This window comes from Cavia porcellus, unplaced genomic scaffold (assembly GCF_034190915.1).
Source record: "Cavia porcellus strain 051 isolate PalLab524CR breed Dunkin Hartley unplaced genomic scaffold, mCavPor4.1 scaffold_6, whole genome shotgun sequence".
In the NCBI taxonomy this organism is placed as follows: Eukaryota; Metazoa; Chordata; class Mammalia; order Rodentia; family Caviidae; genus Cavia; species Cavia porcellus.
The window spans coordinates 104,157,737-104,178,510 of record NW_026947489.1 but is presented as its reverse complement, the minus strand read 5'-3'; the positions used below and the strand labels follow the sequence as shown (position 1 = coordinate 104,178,510).

At 41.7% G+C, this 20,774-nt stretch overlaps 1 protein-coding gene across 12 annotated transcripts in view; it reads left to right on the top strand.

The window, feature by feature from the left end:
- Positions 1–20,774, top strand: part of Swap70 (switching B cell complex subunit SWAP70) — a 74,541-nt gene that overhangs the window by 43,116 nt on the left and 10,651 nt on the right. For 11 of the 12 annotated variants that reach the window (XM_063251928.1, XM_063251926.1, XM_063251924.1 and 8 more), the window contains exons 4-8: positions 8,288–8,515; positions 11,149–11,295; positions 12,419–12,527; positions 15,307–15,488; positions 20,603–20,710. In XM_063251928.1, the coding sequence (XP_063107998.1) occupies positions 8,288–8,515; positions 11,149–11,295; positions 12,419–12,527; positions 15,307–15,488; positions 20,603–20,710 (774 nt within the window). The remainder of the gene's footprint in view (positions 1–8,287; positions 8,516–11,148; positions 11,296–12,418; positions 12,528–15,306; positions 15,489–20,602; positions 20,711–20,774) is intronic. The other variant, XM_063251929.1, reaches the window with a different exon arrangement.

Sequence of the window (20,774 nt, the reverse complement as noted above, 5' to 3'; positions counted from 1 at the left end):
ATGAGTCATGAAATATGATTTTGATGTTTTTCTCTAACATGTAAAAATTTAGAAACTAGTTTTAGATCATGGGTATAATAAAAGCAAGCAATGAGCCAGGTTTGACTGGTGGGTTGTAATTCGTTACACCTTGGTTAGGAGATAGGCTCTGGGGTCAGATGTCCTGGGTTTGGATTCTGGCTCCATCACTGTCCACTATGGTGTGACATTTGGCGAATTTACTTACACTTCGGTTTTCTCAACTGCAAAATAAGGCTCATGTCGGTATCTTCTTCCTGACGTTCTTCTGAGAACTGTATAAAAAGAATGCCTCGGGGGCTGGGGATTTAGCTCAGTGGCATAAGCACCTGCCTTGCAAGCAGGCGGTCGTGAGTTCGATCCCCGGTACTGATAAAAAAGACAAAAAGGCAAAAAAAAAAAAAAAAAGAATGCCTAGGAAGTAGTCGTTGGGTTGGCTGTCCTGTTTGTGGAAAAGATGGAACTTGTACTGGCATTAGAGGGTAGACGGGTTTTGAGTAATGGAGAAGCCAGAGGAGAAGACTTCTGGATGAGAGAGAACATGAGTAGGTTTGATAGGAAGGAAGAGACTGAAGTGGGAGTTGGAGAGCCAAGGACAGAACCTTGGGACTGTCTCTGTAGTGGGAGGAAGTGGGTTTGGTAGAGGAAGCTGACCTGAGCAAGCTGGGAGGCGGGCAGAGAGCCGGGATGGTGTTGAGTTATGGGTGCCGAACAAACAGAAATCTGCAAGTCTCAGCAAGGGGGTTACTGGCATTACCTGCTACAGAAAATGAGATGCTGGTAAGAAGGTGCCCTTGGGCTTAACAATTAGGTGATCATTAATGATCAGAAGGCAATTTTATAGTAGTAGTAGGAGCAGCTTCTTAGTGTTGTATTATGTATTCATGTGTGTTAAAGGGGAAATAAAAAAGAAAGACATGTTATGGAATTTTTGTCCAGGAAAACTGTCTAGCTTAGTACAAAGACATATAGAAGGAAATGAAAGCCAGGTATGGTGGCACTCATCTGTCATCCTACCACTCCAAGAGGCCGAGGCAGAAAGATTTCAAGTTCGAATCCACCCTGATCAATTTAGGAAAGTGTCAGAATTTTAAAAATGGTTGGGGATATAGCTCAATGCAGAGGTCCTAGGTTCACTTCCCAGTACTGCCAAAAAAGGGGTGGTGGTGGTGAATATAGAAAACACATACCAGTGGGGTTTTTAAATAGTGGCTCATGCTTGGAAGGACTATGTAAATAAGATTTCCAGCATCTTTTTGCAAGACATTTTGTAGTTGCATTCAGTATTTCAAATTTATTTGTGGTTTTTGAAACTGGAAGTGGACTAGGCCCCTTATCTTCGGTGTTTTGTTTTTATCTATCACTAAAACATTCATGGTGAATTTGAAAGTGACCTTGTCCTGACTGCCGAATTAGTGATTAGCAGGGAGACTTAATTTATCCCTCAGTGTGGCAGCACTTGCTTGGTGGGGAACTTGTCATGGGCTTTAAGTCATTACTGAGCTTCTGCCATAAAGGGAACCAGTCAGCATTGACTTCCTGACCACTCTGCCCAAGAAACCCAAGATTTCTGTCCCAGATGGACTGAAGAATGGGACCCACGTGGGCCTTGATGTGCATCGTGACTCTGACTCATCCATGCAGCCCAGAGTGCAGGCTGCTTGGACAGGCAGGCTGCCGACCTTCCCTCTGCAGGCTGGCATGTGGGTTTTGGTCCTGTTTCAGAGGCTGTGGAGAAAAGAACGCCCTTTCTTCGATTCATTAGCATAGGAGGCGGCCTCCCTTGTCCTGTTACTGTTTGGACTTACTTTGTGCTGTGATGGCCTAGCTGCCTCAGCATTTCTTCCCCTTAGAAGTAGAATTAGAGTGAGCCTTGGGGTTGCTTGGCTGCTGAACCAGCCTCCTGAGGTTTAGCATGTGGACTCATGCTCACTGAGTGCTTGGCGTGACATCTGGCATGTCACCCAAGTTTGCACTGTATTGTGGAAGACACATCTTGTTAGATTTTACTTCTTTTCAAAATAATTTTATAGTGTTTAAAAAAAACTATTTGAACTATGATGTCAGGGGTTGAGAGGAAAACAATTAGATTCAGGGCACAGAATTTATAATAATATTTATTGATGGTCATCCAGAGTTTAACACAAGAAACTGCAGAAGTCACAACACTAAAGACACAGAATATACACCTAAGGGCCTGGATCCCACAGCATTGTCCTGCATGAGTCCAGATGAAGACCTAGAGCCCATGACAGTGCCTCTCACAAGTCCAACTGGAGGTCTAGAGCCCATGAGAAGGACTTATGCCAATATCTTTTATGGATCTGTTCTGGGAAGACCCAAAGGTCAGCCGTGGAAGCTAGAAAGTCTATGCCAGTAAGGTGAACGAGCTGTGCTGGTAGGTACACTGGAGCCGAGAAGGCATGCTTATAATAAAGACCAGGGCTGCCCTGAAAAGCACTGTGGCCATCCTCAGCAAAATGGAGGTCCTGAGCTCCTCCGACGTTAAGCACAGTTGAGTACATGCGAGAAAGCCAGCATGATGAGTTTCTCCTGGGGGTTAAACAGCACACATCTTCCCCTCTGGACCAGGAAGTGATGCTTGATGTAAGGACCAGAGCTCCCCCAAAATGAATTCTCTCACAAAGCTCCCCACCTCCTCCAGTGACAATGGTCGAACTCACACTGGGGAAACTAGTCATGCTGAGCTCTTCCAGGAGAACCAGTGGCTCAAACAGCAACACGTAGGAAAACCCACAAGGCCTCGCTTCTGCTTCTCCATGTCTCTGTGCTGACAACTTTCCTCAGGCGGAACATCTGTGCTCAGCACCATGCTGATTTAATCCAGCTGGTGTTAAGTTGACCACCAGTTTTTAATCCATAACAAACTAGTTCTACATTTACAGCTTTTAATAAACCTGTAATATAAAAATATTCATTTAAAAAGTAGATTTTGAGGGGCTGGAGATTTAGCTCAGCGGCATAAGCGCCTGCTTTGCAAGCAGGCAGTCGTGAGTTCAATCCCTGGTACCAATAAAAAGGAAAAAAACCAAAAAAAAGGTGGATTTTGAAAAATAATATCTTAATTTGTCTTGAGTGTATACCTTTGTAACTTGAAATCCTCTCAACAGTTTTTTAGGCCTTAAAATTTAAAGTAATTTTTATGTTTTCTGTAAGCCGCCTGCCATAATGACAATTTGCAGTTTTTAAGACCAGAGTGTTTAAGAAAGACTAAACTTCAGTTATTTACTATATGAGATGTAACTGTGGCAGTTGAATGAATATTACATTAAGTGATACAGATAATAAATTTGCATTCGATTCAATTTTCTGTCACCCAGAAAATAGTGTTCAGGATGTTAAGTAAATACTTAAATGACTTACATGATGAAGTTAAGATGTTTTTATTACACAGATTTCAAGAAATAGTATGTTTCCAGTTGAGTTGCTTCTGTAATTTTCTTCAGATGATATTCCTGGAAATATGTGTCTGTAAAGTAGTTCTTACATAATTTTCATTTCCCACAGAACCAGGAACAAAACAGGATGTGTTGCCTGTGGACTTAGAAGAATTGCCTTGATATAGAAAAAAAAAAAAAAAAAAAAAAAAAAAAAAAAAATCAAACCTCAAGTAGTTTTTTTTTTTTTTTTTTTTTTTTTTTTTTTTGTCTTTTTCGGTACCAGGGATCGAACTCACGACTGCCTGCTTGCAAGGCAGGCGCTTATGCCGCTGAGCTAAATCCCCAGCCCAAACCTCAAGTACTTTTAAGAGACTGTAAATGAAATAAAACCTGAATTGTTATTAAACCAATGAATGCCCCTCTTAATGATGAGAGAGGCATATTTGTTAATGTAACAAATCTTTGAGCTGAAGGCCTAGAAAATCACATGGAGCTTGCAGGTTTATTCTTGGTTATTTTTGGTGCAGCTTGCTTGGAAGGAGGAAGTAAGCTGCTTCCTGAAACTGAATGGGCTCTTAGAATTGATGTGGGCCCCAGGAGACTACGGGGTGGCGTATGATTTATACTGAATAGTGGTGTAACTGAATAGTGGTGAATGGTAATGTTTGTCCTTGGTTGCCACATTACAGTGAATCAAAAAGACCTTGAGTTACTGGGTTATGATAAATGTATGACTGTTTTGAAAGTCAACAAGAAATGCACCTAGATTCGTCAGCTGTCCATCACAGCTAAATGCTGAGCAGATCGTGCTGGGCACGGCAGCCTTACAAGGATTTGGGGCACCTTCAGCAGGCTCAGGATGTACCTGGGAAGCTGTGGCGAGCTGAGCTGGTGACTAACAGGCACTTTCTGAATCACGAACAGATCACCTGATGCTGAAGAGGGAACTGAAGGGTGGTGTGAGGGGCCTGACTGCGTTCAGAGGCAGGGCCACGGCTGTTTCCTGCCTTGTGCACGTGGGCAGTGGGCCATGCCATCTTGCCACACCCTTTGCAGTGTGTACACATGGACACACACGTGTGCTTCGGCCTCGCCACTGACACTTCTCCTTGTGCCTGTGCTGCTCGTACCCAGACTGTAACCACATAACTGGGGCCCTTCTTTTTGCTGTCCTTAGGGAGCTTGAACTTCATGTTACTGGCGCGTGAGAAATTATTTATGTTAGTGCCTTTTGACTTTTTTTTTTTTTGGAGACAGGGTCTCACTATGCAGTTCAGGCTGGCCTTGAGCTCACGTTACAGCGCAGGCTGGTCTCAAACTTGCAGTCATCCTCTTGCCTCAGGCTACTGAGTGCTGAGGTTACACGCGTGCGCCACCACACCCGGCTTTCTTTTAACTTTTTTTAGTCTCTTCAGTGTCTTGATTTTAATATTTTTCTTTCTCTTATGTTTTCTGACCCGTTTTCCACTTCTCTCTTTGCTTTCCCCTCTCATCTTTTGAACCATTTCCCTTTTGTCTCTTCTACTCTTTATTTTTTTACTTCTGTTTAAGAGCCAAAACAATACTATAATAACTAAGATGTCTTAACAAGAGGAAAACCTAAGTATGTTTTTCCCACAAATAAAGATTTTCAAGTACCTACATATGCTTTTTTTTTTAATCCGATGTATGCTTTTTAGGGTATAGAATAATGTTTCTCATTGAAGTAAGTCACAGAACTATTCTTTCTAAAATTTTGATATATTGTGAGTGTACATTTCTTTGGATATATGTGTTTCCATTCTTATTCTGTTAAAATATATTATGTCACACACAATGCTATGACCTTGGGAGGCTGAGGCAGGAGGATTGCTGCAAGTTTGACGCCAGCCTGCGCTACAAAGTGAGTTCAAAGCCAGCTTGAATTGCATAAGTGAAACTCAGTCTCAAAAAGACAAAAACAAAAAACAAACCAAAACCCACCAAAAAACAAAACAAAAGTGCTATAGCCAAATTAATGGAAATACACATAAGGAAAAAAAATAACTCAATCCTATTTGTAATAAAACTTGCTCTTTCTGTGCTTTTTTAGAGAAATGTTAGTCAAAATATTTAGACAACCTTTGTGCAGTAGAAACCATGAGTAAACTTAATTTTGTGTTATTCTTCACTGTTATTTCATAAATGCAGTTTTAAGTGAATAATGTTGCATGTATTGGTAACATTAATGGGAGTACCTATGACACACCAAGCATTATGCGAATCACAGTTTTCCTTCGTATCCCTATAGTAGTTCTGTATGATGCAGATTGTCATGCCCTTTCATAGATGAAAAACTTGAGACTAGATTCATTTTGGTTAGCAGATACTCACTGAGCGCTGCTGTGTTTCATCTACCATGCTGAACTCTGGGAATTTAAAGATGAGTGGGATACGGTCCTCCCTGGAAGGAGTTCAGAGGATGGTAGACAAGCAAAGGACTGAAAGCGTAATTTCAGGTCACGTTCAAGATGCTGAGTGCATTGACTAAGAAGGCTGCTAGAGTGCGGGCCCCAGGTTAGAGCTGGTGGGGAGGCTCACTCAGCAGGGCTCCTCGGACCCGGTGTGGGTGCAGCTGCTTCAGGTGCCTGCAGCTTCTTTCAATGCAGCTTCTCCCTGAGGTCTCTGCTGGGGTCTGAGAGCCTTCGTTTCTGAGTAGGAGTGTCCTAAAGGGTGTAGGAGTCGCTAGGTGGAAAAATGGGAAAAGGTTAAACGGATGAGTAGTGTGGGAGAAGCAGAGAGCCAGTGTGTTAAATGGGAAAACCACTTACAGTCCGTGGCTAAATCCAGCCCACAGCCTATTTTTGTACAGCCGCTGTGCTAAGAATAGTTTTTTGATTTCTAAAGGCTTTTTTTTAAAAAAAGAATATGTACTAGAAATAAACAGAGTCCAAATATTTATTCTTCAGCCTTTCATAGCAAAAGCTTGCAACCCCTAATCTGTGATACAGGTGGTGAGGTGGTATAGGCCAGTGGATAATTTTGCAGGGGCGCAGAGAACGTACTCTTGATCTTTGGAGGAACAGGGAGTTAGAAAAGGCTTTAGGGAAGTACAGGCTCAAATCGTGTTTTGAAAATGCCCTTTGTCGGAATGGAGGTAAAAGGGGCCAGCACTGGAGGCAAGAGTACCAAGAGGGTCGCCCGCACCAGGGCAGATGGGCGGACAGCTTTAAGCACTTTTGGGATGATGTTTTTAATTTTCTCTTGATTGCAACCCATAGGAAGATAAATAAACATTTTATTTCAGGACCTAGCACACACAATGCAAAATTTATCACAAAACAGTATTTGTCTTTTGTAATTGAACTTGAATATTTGTCATTCCATTCCAGAAACTTGTGGTCACTACCCATTATGTTGGTTTCATAGTGAGCCATAACCCACGGGCTGCGTAACACTCATCTCAGGGAAGTCACATCCACAGGTTTTTGTCAGTGGTTTGATCTGAAGGGCAGAGAACAATAGTCTTAGCATAGGGAAATACATGAGTGCTGTTTCCCCCAACTGAAACCATTGTAGAAGGGAAAACATTTGGAAAGTAGAGATAATTTATTAATTTTTGTTTTTTTCACATTTCTTATTTTTATTTCAACATTTAAAATATTCGCGGCAGGAATATTGTATTCATTGGCGCTTCCATGGAAGATGAGCCAAACACAGAGTGTAAGCATCCCTCAGTTACGGAGTTACAGTCTGACTGTGTACTTGCCTACACTACAGTTTATGTGGGAAATGGCTTTAAAAAAAACTTGGACTTTGCACTAATAATTTCCGTAAAAAGTGAGCCACAAATTCAGGAAACATACCTACATTTTAGTAATTTTTTAAAAATTTGAAACACACCTCTGTCAGGCCCACTTATATGAATATTCAATTCTTTCTTTTTTCTCCTTATTTGTTTTTTTAACATGCTGAGTTTGAGAGCACTATAGGATTCCCAGGTTTTTTTTTTTTTTTTGGTGCCAGGGATCGAACTCATGACAGTGCACTTGCAAGGCAGTCGCTTATACCACTGAGCTAAATTCACAGCCTCTGTTTCCCAGATATTTTTAGTAAATAAGACATTAACTTCCCACTCAGTGTTACTGCCTCTGTTTTGCTTAACTGCTATTATTTCAACAGCAGCATTTTCTAATTTAGAATAAAGGCATGATGTTTCAGGATTTAGTGAGCCTTTCCAGCTCAGACTGAAAATTCAACCGTTGTTTACAACACTGTTGGTATTCTAATGGAGACAAGAGCAGTAAGAGCTGGTCATGGTGGTGCACTCCTGGCCCTGTAATCCCAGCACCTGGGAGGTTGAGGCAAGAGGATCCTTACAAGTTTGAGACCAGCCTGGCCCAAGGGCAGCCTGAACCACATAGCAAGACCCTAATTCAAAAAGCAAACAAACAAAAACTCAGTAATTGGTTTATGTAGGAAATTTGTAGGCTGGAGAGTAACTTGCACATCATACTTTGAGATGTTTAATCTAGCACTCGTATGTTATTTCAGTAAGATTAATGTTCCAAGTATATCAAACTGTCCAACAGAGGAATCAGATAACAGCATTAGCTTTTATATTTGCAGTTTGCTTTGTTCTGTATACAAATATATTATACTATTAGAAGGTTATTGGTTTTGATTCTTTTACTTATTCTAGGCATGTGCAAAACCATTGGCATTTTTTTCATTCCCTTCTCCTTGATAAAAGGAGATTCTTTAAAGAAGCACACTTTTGGAACGGTAAGAGTATTTCCTGAGTTGACCATATCAGTATAAATAACATAAATGCATATCTGTGTTCATATTTTTGAACCTGTATTAAATTTTTTTTGAACTGGAAAGTAATTTTCTTAAAATTTTTACAGATTGAATACCTACTTAAGAAACTTACAGAAGTTATGGGAGGAGGTTGGCAGAAAGAACAATTTGAAGATTATAAAGTCAACTTTGATGGTAGTAAAGAAGGCCTGTCCGCATGGGAGCTCATTGAGCTGATTGGAAATGGACAGTTTAGCAAGGGCATGGACCGGCAGACAGTGTCCATGGCAATTAATGAAGTCTTTAATGAGCTTATACTAGATGTTTTAAAACAGGTAAGAGTCCTGTAACATTGTATTTTTCCTCTTTAGAATTTGAGGTTTGAAATAAAACAATATTTTTGCTATGAAGATGGTATCAGTCACTTACAGCCTTAAACTGGCTAGAACAAGAGTGAATTTTCTTATTTCCACAATTTTTAAAAAAAATTTTGGTACTGAGGTTCGAACTCATGACCTTGAACTTGCCAGGCAGGTGCTTGTGCTGCTGATAAACTTGCAGTCCTCTACAATCTTTTACTAGACTTTCATTGTAAAAAAATTAATTGTATTGGTGCACTTTTGATATACATACCATCACATTTATCATAGGAATTTGTACCTGTACATAATACATCTTCCTGGGGATTTAGCTCAGTGGCACAAGCACCTGCCTGGCAAGCACAAGGTGGTAAGTTCGATCCCCAGTACCAAAAAAAAAAATCTTGATTCTTTTTTTTCATTCCCCTTCCCTCCCTTTAATTCCCTTTCCCTTCCTTCTTTATAAAAGTCTTGCGTCATCCCCTCCACTTCTTACTGTCTTTTTGAGACAGGGTCTTGCTATGCAGTTCAGGCGTTCTCTCCTTTTGTTATTCCTTTTCCTTTCCTATGAAAACACAGGCTTTCATTTTTAATTTTTTAAATTTATCTTTTGTTTTGCTTTTTGCAGTGCTGAGTTTTGAACCCAGGGCCTCACCCATGCTAGGTAAGCTCTCTACTACTGAGCTAGTACCCAGCCCTGGGCTTGTATTTTAAAGTTTTGAAGTGCAGTTAAAAATTGAGACTATTTTGACTATTTTTAAGGGACTGTTTAATCACATTTCCAAACTGTTTTTTAAGAAGTACTTTCTTATCACTGCATGTCTATATTCATTAATCTAGAAGGACACTCATGGCATATTGTCAGTGAAAAGGACTGGTTGCAGGCCAGTAGCTACCTGGATCTTTTTCAAAGAGCAGGATATGTGTGTGTAGAGCCGTCAGCAAGGGCGCTCTCCAGGTGCTCGCAGCGATGGCCTCCGGACTGTGGGATTTCAATGAATTTTATTTTTATATTCCTTTTCTGTATTACTAGACTTTCTACATGAGATTTACATATTATATATATATATATATATATATATATATATATATGTTTTTGGGGGTTTTTTTTGAGGTTGTTTTTGAGCCAGGATCTTTATGTGTAGTCCAGGCTGGCCTCAGACTCACTATGGAGCCCCAGCTGGCCTTGAATTTGTGATCCTCCTGCTCATCACTACCAGGTGTTTACATTATAGTTGTGTACCACCTCACCTGGAAATTTTATATTATTTTTGTAAGATTAAAAAATACTATTTTAGAAAAACATACTTCCATGTAGAAAAGTAGCATGTTATTAAATTATTACTTTCGTTCTCTGAGTACCCAGCATAAATGTGATATACTGCTGATAATATATCTACTGAAGCTTAATGCTTGTTAAATAGAATTTATGTGTTTTTAGTGAATCTTTCAAACTTTTTACATTATGATATTGAATAATGACTTTGCTGCATTTCCTTGGTTCCTCTCTTGTTCAGTAATGTCATTTGTTCCTTTTCTTTGTTGATGGAGTCCATCAGAAAACATTCATTGAGGCATAATGTGCATAAGGTATAACTTACATAAGGCATTGAGGCATAACTTAACTTGTTTTTTATGTTACAAAGAGGTATGAGACCTGGTCTCCATCTGAAGACTCCTTGGCCAGATAGGATGACAGATTTAATAGAAGTACAGATGAACTGCAGTATGAGATAGAGTTTGCTTTAAATGTCTGAGAATTAAGAAACTAAACAAGCTATATGATTAGAACTTAGTATATTAAACAAAACTTTCAGCCAAGTTAATATTATACATAGAATGATTTGTAAAATTGACCATATGCTGTCAGCACCTGTAGATTTAATAGTAAAGTCTTTGTACACCCTGAAGGACTTTATCCTAGTCTGCAATTTTGTGAAAGTGAATTGTGCATCTCTGAGTGTGGAAGGAGAAGAAGGCCATGGAGGATGACTTTAGAAGCCAGTTTTCAGACTCCCGGTGCAGGTCTTTTCTGCTCTTCTGGAGCAGAGCTCCTGTCTGGAACAGAGAGTGCTCAGGTGGAAACGTAGGTTAGTACCGGAGGGCTGAAATCCTGAAGAAGGTAGACTTGGCCAGCATTTTCATTGATTTACTCTACTAAAGGTTTTCATTTTCCAGTAATCACTGACAGGAAGTCTTTTTTAGAAATAAAATACGACCATCCGTGGCTAAGCCTCCTGCACCCGCTTATGTGCTTCTGCTGTATTGTTTTGCACCAAATCCAAGACATTTTATTTTACCTGTAAATACTTCAGAAAGACAAAGCTCTGACATTGAAGCACTCTTTTATCTGCCTACACACAGAGCAGGGAGTGATCTCTGAGATGTCTGAGACTGTATGCGAACTTGGGTCCACACGTGCTTGTGTGGGTTGGATTAGGTGTCATGGCCCTGGCTTTCATCCTTCCTGAAAGGGTTCCTGATCACAACCTTCATGTATTTAGGATCATATAGCACACAGTAAAGGAGACCCGCAGTGGAGATCTACAAGGAACAAAAATGACTCTCACAAATAAAAGACAGACATTTACTCAGATACTGTTTCATAGGGTTACATGATGAAGAAAGGCCATCGACGGAAAAACTGGACTGAACGCTGGTTTGTCCTAAAACCCAACCTGATTTCGTACTATGTGAGCGAGGATCTGAACGATAAGAAAGGGGACATCGTCCTGGATGAGAACTGCTGCGTGGAGGTAAGGCGCCTGTTCTGCCCCAGCGAGCTTAGCTGGTGCTGCCCCCTGCTGCTGCAGCCGCTTCTCAGCCTCCACCCTCGGGGCCTGCAAGTGATCCCCAAATTCATGCTGCTGACTAAAAATTAAAGATGCAGGACAACTTTTTTCTAATACGATTTATTTGTATCTTTTATTTGTGTAGAGATTAGTTCTAATTTATTTGGACATTTAAGGAATTTATTGAATAAAATAGTTATAAAACAGAACATAAAGCAAAAAAATAAATGTCTAGTAATACGGTGTTTGAAATCTTGAATACACTGAAATAGCTGGGGCATTTTAAGTACAATAAATAAAAATAGATTGAGTGTCATATTTGAATACTTTGACTTTCAGGATACTTTTACTCATGGCTTCTAATTCTATAGAAAAATGAAGTCCTTAAACACATCAGTTTGTTTGAGATTTCAAATTTCTGATTTGTATATAAAATCTCCCTGTGCCTGTGTTTGTTGAAGAACATTTAAGTACCTGTGTTGTCACTTAAACTGAAGTGCATTTTGAGGAAGGAAATGGTATAGATCAATATTTTGAGGTATGCAGTGCCCACAAACAGGATCTGCTTAGATTCAACCAAGCAGAGACCCACAAGAGTAACACAGGCCACACCTTGTACTCATAAGAACATCAGACAAGACCACAGGTGCCAGCAGCAGTATCTGTGGCACAGGAAGAGGAGGCCAGGGTACCAGGGGTAAGTGTTACCCCTGCTTAGAAACCTTGCATATCGTTGGGGGTCAGTGCTGTGGGTGGAATTTCCAGAGCTCTGCAGAGGATGCAGGCAGGTGCAGAAATCACTGTGCTCAGGTAAGCCCAGGCATGGCATCCTGCACTCCACGGGTGAGTGTAGCCCTCCAGGTGCTCTTAGCTCTCAGATGGGGCAGACCAGTCGGGTCAGTGTCACTGTCAGTTGCCTGGGCATTGCTATCGCCTGGGCAGCGGCCTTAGATGACTGGCAATTTGCATTTACAGGCTACTTTTCACCAACACTGAGTTTCAGTAAGATTTGTATAAATTTTTTTAGATTGAATTTAATTTAGATACTTAAGAATAAAAATTTTAAAGCACTTTGCTTTCTGTTTAGTCCCTGCCTGACAAAGATGGAAAGAAATGCCTTTTTCTAATAAAATGTCTTGATAAGACCTTTGAAATTAGTGCTTCGGATAAGAAGAAGAAACAAGAATGGATTCAGGGTAAGGCAATTTGTATTACTTGCCATGATAAAATTTCTGCTAATGTTTTACTTTTGAATTTTGAGAAAGATGCTAAAAGCATTGTTTCCTTATTGTCTAGTTATTTATACATGTGACATAATAGCTAAAAGAAAAACAAATTAGTATGAGTTCTCAATTTTATTTTTTAGTACTGGGACTTGAACCAGGACTTTTGTGGTGAGCTACAACCCCAGCCCTTTTTCATTTAAAAAAAAAGGGTGGGAGGTTGTGCTGGGGATCAAACTTACGATCTTGCGCTTGCCAGGGAGGCGCTTATGCCATTGAGCTAAATTTCCAGCCCTTATTTTTTAAAACTGTGATATAGGGTGTTGCTAAATTGTCAGGGGTGAGGGTCAAACTTGCCATCCTCCTGCCTCAGCCTCCCCAGAGTGCTGGGGTTATAGGTTTGTGCCAGCAGGCCTGGCTGAGTTCTCAAATTTTTCCTCAGTTAATTTACATAATGGACTTGTGAGAAAACTATGATAGGAGATACTAGGTTTTATTTCTTGCTATTATTTAAAGAGTATGGCCTTTCCTCTTGAATACAATGAAGAATGTTAAGGTGATATTCTTTTTTTTTTTTTTTTTTTTTTTTTTTTTTTGTCTTTTTCGTTTTTACCGGTACTGGGGATCAAACTCAGGACTGCCTGCTTGCAAGGCAGGCACTTATGCTGCTGAGCTAAATCCCCAGCCCCAAGGTGATATTCGTCAAACGTTAAGTGTTGAGTTTTTGGTATTATGTAAAATCAAAGAGGGATTAGGTAGATTTATTTATTTGTTTAATTATTTATCTATTGTTTCTGTGAGACAGGGTCTCATGAGCAGTTCAGGCTGGCCTTGAGCTCACTTTGTAGCTCAGGCTGGTTTCAAGCTTGTGGTGATCTTCCTGTCTCAGCTTCCCAAGTGCTGGGATTACAGGTGTGTACCAGCGTGCATGACTGTTCAGTAGTTTTTAATATTTCTATTTAATATTTCTAAGTTTATTTCCATAAGAAATCAGTAATGTCAACCAGCAGGCAGAGTGGCAGACACCTTTAAGTCCTTGCTGCTTGTTATGCTGAGACAGGAAGATTGCAAATTTGAGGCCAGCCTGGACAATTTAGCAAGATCCTATCTCAAAATAAAGGTCTGGGTATGTAGCATAGTGGCAGAATGCTTGCCTAGCATCCATGAGCCTTTGGGTTCAATCCTTAATACAGAAAAATAACTCAAATCATAATTTCAAAAACACAGACATGCTGGACATGGTGGCACACACTTGGAATCCCAACACTTAGGATGAGCAGGAGGATCGCATGAGTTTGAGGTCTGGGCTACGTAAGTAAGTTCAAGTCCAGCCTGCACTACATATTGAGAACTTGTCTCTAAAACAACAACAACAAACACCCACACACTTTTGAATTAATAACTTTTAAACCAAAGTATTGCTTTGTTCTAGGTTAATAACTGAGGGTGAGGAGAGAGGGGTCTGGGACTTGGGCTACGTGGTCCAGGCTGAGCTCGAGCTTATCTCCTGCCAGTCTTTTCAGTGCTAGGATGATAGGTGTGCACCAACACACCCAGCTGCATAGGAGACTAGTGTAAGCCTGAAAGGGTTCTGCATATTGTACTCTTCAACATAGATGAAATTACACTCTGATTCTCATCTGTAGGAATGAGGGTAGTAATAGTACCTACCACTCAGGGTTCCTGTGAGTGTTAAAAATTTAATAGTGACAGATACACTTGCACATTTTCAAAATAATATACATTGCAGAAATTTTTGCAATAGAGTCTGGACAATTTGCCTGTCTGTTAATTGGGAAATGATTGAATACAGTAGATGTGATATGCACAGTGAAGTAGCTACTGTACAGTGCTCAGGTATGGTACTCTGTGTGCCAATATGGATTCCTCAAGGTAAAGTAAGGCAAGAAACTGAGGCTTGGAAGAGTGGACTGTGCCAACATTTGTGTCAAAATAAAGTGGAGAAAATGTGTGTGTGTGTGTGTGTAGACAGAAAGAGAGAGAGAGGCACAGCTGTTTAAAATTTTCTTAGGAAAGATGTACATGGAACTGTTGGCATAAGTTGCTAAGGGGGCAGGAAACTCAGTACGGGGGGGGAACAGAGACTTTTCCTCAGTATCTTTTTGTTTTTAAATTTGAACAATGAGTAACATTAGTTAATTTTAAGTACAGTAATTACAGAGTATAGTAATTACAAGGAAAATCAGATTTTTGTGAAAATTAGGTAATGATACTAAGGATATGCGTGTAAAATAATGTATGTATTAAGTCATGTGGAGCAGAGCTGGTGGTGTGGGCCTGGCGGCCTCTGTATCCTAAAAGGCTGAACTTTTATTTGTTCATTTTTTTGTTGGTACCGGGGATTGAACTCAATACCTCATTTTTACCAGGCAGGCTCTTGAGCCACTGAGCTAAACTCCTGTCCAAGGCTACACTTTCTGACAAGATAGATAGAGAAGGGACTTGAGAGTGTTGTCATAAATTTTCAAAATGCATATAGTACAAATTAAGCATCTTTATAAGTGCAGATGTCCAGCTAAGGAATTTGGGAGTTGGAAAAGACTTTAAAGGGCAGAGCTCTGATTTTGGAGAAGAGGAAACATGTTTGCCCAGGGTTCCATGGCTGCTCACTTGCAGAGTCTGAGCCCACACTGGGACTTCACACTCTGGTTTTCCTCTTTCTGTGTCATTTGCATGGTAGGCATTCGAAGAATAAAGTGTATTTCCCATTTTTCTCCTCTGCCATGCACAGCCATTCATTCTACCCTCCATCTGTTGAAGCTGGGCAGTCCTCCACCGCACAAAGAAGCCCGCCAGCGGCGGAAAGAACTCCGGAGGAAGCTGCTGGCGGAGCAAGAGGAGCTGGAGCGGCAGATGAAGGAGCTGCAGGCTGCCAATGAAAACAAGCAGCAGGAGCTGGAGACCGTGAGGAAGGTGGGTGCCAGGTGGGGCTGCGGGGGTAGGGGGAGTCCCCAATCCAGCGCACGGGCCAGGGCTGCTGTAGTCTGGGCCTTGGATCTGCGGACACCAGTCTAGTGCACCTTTGGGGAGAGGTTTTGGTGAAGCATGATCACTCTTGAAGCGTCGTGGTTTCCCAGCCATGACAGTGGGAGGATCTCAGAGCCGTGAAAAGGTCTGATTGACTGGAGAGGCAAATTTATAAGAGTAATGAGCACATTTGAACATTTGTCTGAGAAAGGCAGAAGTTTCATCCCTGAGAATGTTGTCAAGGCTGCTTTTGGGTACCAGGACCAGGGGCTGCTGGTCTTAAGGTGCCCCCGCCCCAGCTCCCATATGTATCATGAGGAATACAGACTGTGAGTTTTCGTTACTGTTTAGTCAAAGTTACGGTCTGGTCAGCTTCTCCTTCTGTCTCAAGATTCAGTGATCAAGTAGCTCAGTGCGTAAGAGTCAGTGATCCCTGGGAAATCTTGTTTCCTGGTTACAGCAGTGACAGGAGTCCTCACACATGCTCAGGGTCTTTATTTGAACACCTCTGGGTACGCCTGTCTGCTATGAATCAGTGCACGTGTGTGAACCACAAGCTTAGCGACCTTTCTGTGTCTTCTAGCACCTTTTCCCTGGAATGTTGGGGGCTCATAATCTGAGGCCCCACATTCCTGATAGGGTCCCCTTTTGCAGCACTGTGCTGAACTTCCTCTGGATAGACTCAAATATTTCAAGAAGTACTTTTATAATTTTGGGAACCACAGAGGCATACGGTTTTAGACACACTCCTGTCCATCCTGGTAGTTTTGCATTTCCTTTTCCTTCTTCTTTTTCTTTTTCTTTTCTTTTCTTTTCTTTCTTTTTGAGACAGAGTCTTGCTGTGCAGTTCAGGCGGGCCCAGCAGGCACAGGCTGGTCTCAAAGTTGCAACAATCCTCCTGCCTCAGCCTCCTGAGTGCTGGGATTACAGGTGTGCACCACCATGCCCAGCTAATCCAGGTATTTTTCCAAAAGCACTCTTCACTTGCTCATGTTCCCAAATCATTCTTGCATCTTGCCTCCTTCTGCTATAGAACATTTTCTTTAAATCGCCCTTGACGAGCTAGCCTGGCACCTGCATTGCTGCTTCCTATCCTCTGTGCATGCATCACGAATGAATGTTACAGGGTGGAGATGGGGCAAGGTGCTGTGCTCGATGCCTTTTTGTAATTTGTTGAAACTATGAAAATAGGTTGTGCCTGCAGAGAAAAGCATGAAGTATGTGTATAAAAAGAATCACATAGTTAATACTGATGAAACTCCTGCCCAGGTTAGCCACCTAACGAGTTTACCCAGGTATCACTTGGTTACATGCTGACCATCCCAGGTGTCACGTGGGCTGATGTCATTTCAACCAGGCAGTTCTTACGCTGAATAAATTGCATAAAATTGTCATTTTTCTATTTCCTATTATATTTTCTTGTAAAAATTAACAAAAAATATGCAATTTGTGGTCATCTGTACTTAAATATTTAGATTTGTAAGTAGTTAAGATAGATTGCCACTATCTTAGATGCCTTGTTTCCTTTTGCATGTAAAAAACAGACAGTAAGATTTACAGTCTGTGTATTGTTTTGTGATTCGTTTTTACATGTGCTTGGATTCCTGTAACAACTGCAAATGCAGTTCAGTTATGCTTCACCTTTGTGTTCAGACTTTCCCATCATTCCTAAGCTCTGGGAACCACTGATCTATTCTCTGTTCCCAAGAAAGCATGTAATAATTTCACTGATCTGCTCTTACTTTTTGAGATTTTTCTAAATCAGTGTAAGAACAACAGCTTCCTTTATTTCTTTATTTTGGCTGTTCTGTGGTTTTGTACCCTATTGCATGGCTGTACCAATTCCCTATTGATGACCATTGGGGTGTTGGTGTGTGTGGGTCCGTCCATTTGTGTATTTATGTTTTTTTGAGACAGGGTCTTGCTGTATAGTTCAGCCTGGCCTCAAATTCATGGCAGTCCTCCTGCCTGAGCCTTTTGAGTACTAGGATCATGGTTGTGCTCCACCGTGCCTAGCTTTGAGTTATTTTAACAGTGTTACAGGGAATTTGTTTTGGATGCATGATATTTTATCCATGTTACGTGGGTTCTGGAGACCCCTTGGAATAAGCTGTCAGAGGTAGAAGCAGGAGTCCTGAGTGTTTGTACATCTACACTCAGGAAATCCAGGGCAGCGGCACAGGCACCATTATGACCAGAAGAAAAAGTGTCGTAGGGTTTGCCGGTTAGGCGTCCATGCCAGAGACGCCACGCTTCTCCTGTATTTACAATATTTTGGCCAGAACTAGTTTCCTATTGCTGTTGAGAAGTCAGCTGTCAAGTTTACTTGGAATCTGCAGTAAATCAGTTTTCTTGTTTGCTGCCTTCAAGAATTGTTTTGTCGGGGCTGAGGAGAGAACATAATCGCCTGCCTGGCAAGTGCAAGGTCCTGAGTTCAATTCCCAGCACCAAAATAAAAAGAGAGGAAAAAACTTGTTTTGTTTCTGTCATTGACAAGTCTCAGTGTATACTGGGTGTGGTACTCTGTGTTTACCCATCGCACTTCTTAGTTGTGAAATGTTGTCATTTCTTTAGAATTGTTTTCTATCCTTTCCCTCCCCATTCTCCATCTAATCCTTCCCTTACACAGATGCTGGGGTGTAGAATAGTGTCCCACCTTTCTGGGGGCCCTGTTCATTTTTCCTCATTCTTTTATTATGCCTCATTGCATAGTTTCTGTGGCTCTGTTTTCATTAGTCCGCTGGTAGCCCAAATGTACTATTAAGTTTGTAGTAATTTTTGTTTCAGTTATATACTCCTTGACTGCAGAATCTCTATTTGGTTCTTTTTAAAATTTTGTGTCTTTCATGATGTTCTTTATTTGCTAGGATACTGTCATTCTTTCTGTTACTTTTTTCTAATTTTAAAGAATAGTACTTTATTGAATGTTTTATTTACAGAAAAAGATTTAATCTACAAAAAAATGCCAGCTTATGTACCAGAAGAGTTTTCTTAGTTTTCCGTACTGATTGAAATTAAACACTATAAAATCATAGCCACAAAAATGATACTCATCTCAAAAGACTTGACTTAATTTTTAAAGCCCACATTAGAGGATGAGCGCATGCCAAACACTTTGAAAACTAGTATGTAAAGGGAACAGGTCACACAAAATCAGTCACTGGGTAACAAAATAGTTCAGGACAAACTGTGTAGCATATTCCAGCTAATAAAACAGCGTAAGAATCACACCTTCACTGTTCCTCATAATGGATCTAGGCAGTGACCACATCTGGTAGCTCATAGACAAAGGGGCAGCTTGACATTGTGTTGTAAAGTCACAGACTACAGTGTGATCTGCCCCACCCACCTAGAAAGCCTCAGTGTCTACCTACCAGCTTACAAAACCATACTTACTACTTTTTTTTCCCTTTTGGAGACAGAGTCTCACTATGCCATTCAAGCTGGCCTTGCACTCACTTTGTAACCCAGGCTGGTCTTGAACTTGCAACCATCTTCTTGCCTCAGCCTGCTGAGTGCTGGGATGACAGGCGTGCACCACCACACCTGGCTCCCGTTATGTAAGCATGGCTTCCTTTAGTTCTTTGAACATTTTAATCTTTTTTTTTTGGTACAGGAATCAGACTCAGTACCTTGCACTTGCGAGGCAGGTGCTTGCTTTGCACATTTTCATAAAACTGCTTTGATATCTGATCATTTTCCCATGCCTGTTCAAAGGCAGTTTCTGTGGCCCTCCTCCTGACACAGTGCAGGCCGTACTTTCCTGTGTGTGTTTTAATGTTTCAGAATTTTTACTGAAAACTGGGTATTTTAGAAAACACTTTGCAGCAGCTCTTAGTACTGATTCTGTCCCCCCAAGTGCATGTTGTAGTTTGCATATGTGCTTGGCGATTCAGCTGGGCTGTCTCTGGGCTGTTTCCTGGTGGTGTCAAACCTCTGATTGTGCTTCTCAGAGCCCTGCCACCCTGGAGACCCTGATTTTAGCAGAATTCCCTTTGGATGCCTTTCTCTCTGTTAGGCTGCCTGCCTGCCTCTGTTAACATCTTGCCCAGCTGCTAGACTTTACAAATTTCAGAGTGATCACTTTGTGTTTCCCACAGTAACCTGGAACCTGCATTGCCCCACGTAGCCTGATGGCATCAGAGTCAAGCCCACATGTCACAAGGCCAGGTCTTCACATTCGTTCCTGCCACACGAGGGCTCTGCTGCCCAGCTTTCTCCTTCCCAGTTTCTGTCAGAATTCTGGCTGGTCTGTGGTTTTCTTGTTCCTGTGGAGCTGCCAGCCTTCCGTTAGTTCCTTATGATTCAAGTCTACATTGTTTGTGACAGTGCCCTTTGTGTCCAACCCCTGCACCCCACAGTGCTGGACCCCAAGACCTAGGCAAGTGCTCTACCACTGAGCTGCACCCCAGCCCCTCTGCCTGTGTGGGCTGCTTTCCCACAGAACAAGCTGGGACAGGGGTGTTCAGACCCAGGCTTTTCAGCTCACCTGTGAGTGGAGGCTATTGGAGGATGAGAACCCCAGCATTCACCCCCACTTGCCTGGAGTAGAGTTTCAGTAGCATGGAGTTGGGAAGTGAGAAATACTGGCAGTTGCTCTGCTGAGAGTTAGCATAGCCCTGGGAGTGAGCTCAGGGCAGGGGAAGCCCTTGTTCTTGGTTGCATCTACCTGGAGGGAAGTGTCCTTTTCATGAATGCTGTGAGCAAGGAGGGGGAATACACCATGCTTACTGGGGGCTGGTCTGGTCCCTCCCTCCCTCCTCCTCTCTGTCTCTCTCTTTTCTTTGTCTGTCTCTCTGTCTCTCTGGCTTTGTGTCTCTGTCTCTCTGTCTCTTACCTCTTTTCCTTGGTTAGAGCTGGGGATTCAATCCTGGGCCTTGTGTACCCTAGGCAAGTGCTTTATCAATAAGGGACACCCTACCCCAGTAGATTTTCTTAGAGAAATGTTCTCCATTGTGGATCTTCTGCTTCTCTCATGGGTTTAGGTTTGTCCATTTTCCTCTCTAATGTACATCACTGTAACAGTCTCACTTTTTGGGTCTGGGCTTTTGATTGGGTAGAAACTGGAGGAAGCAGCATCCCGTGCAGCTGAAGAGGAAAAGAAACGCCTACAGACTCAAGTGGAACTGCAGGCCAGGTTCAGCTCGGAGCTAGAGCGTGAGAAGCTGGTGAGCACTGTGTGGCCTGCTGGGCCAGAAGCAGCGTCTTTCTCTCTCTCTCTCTCTCTCTCTC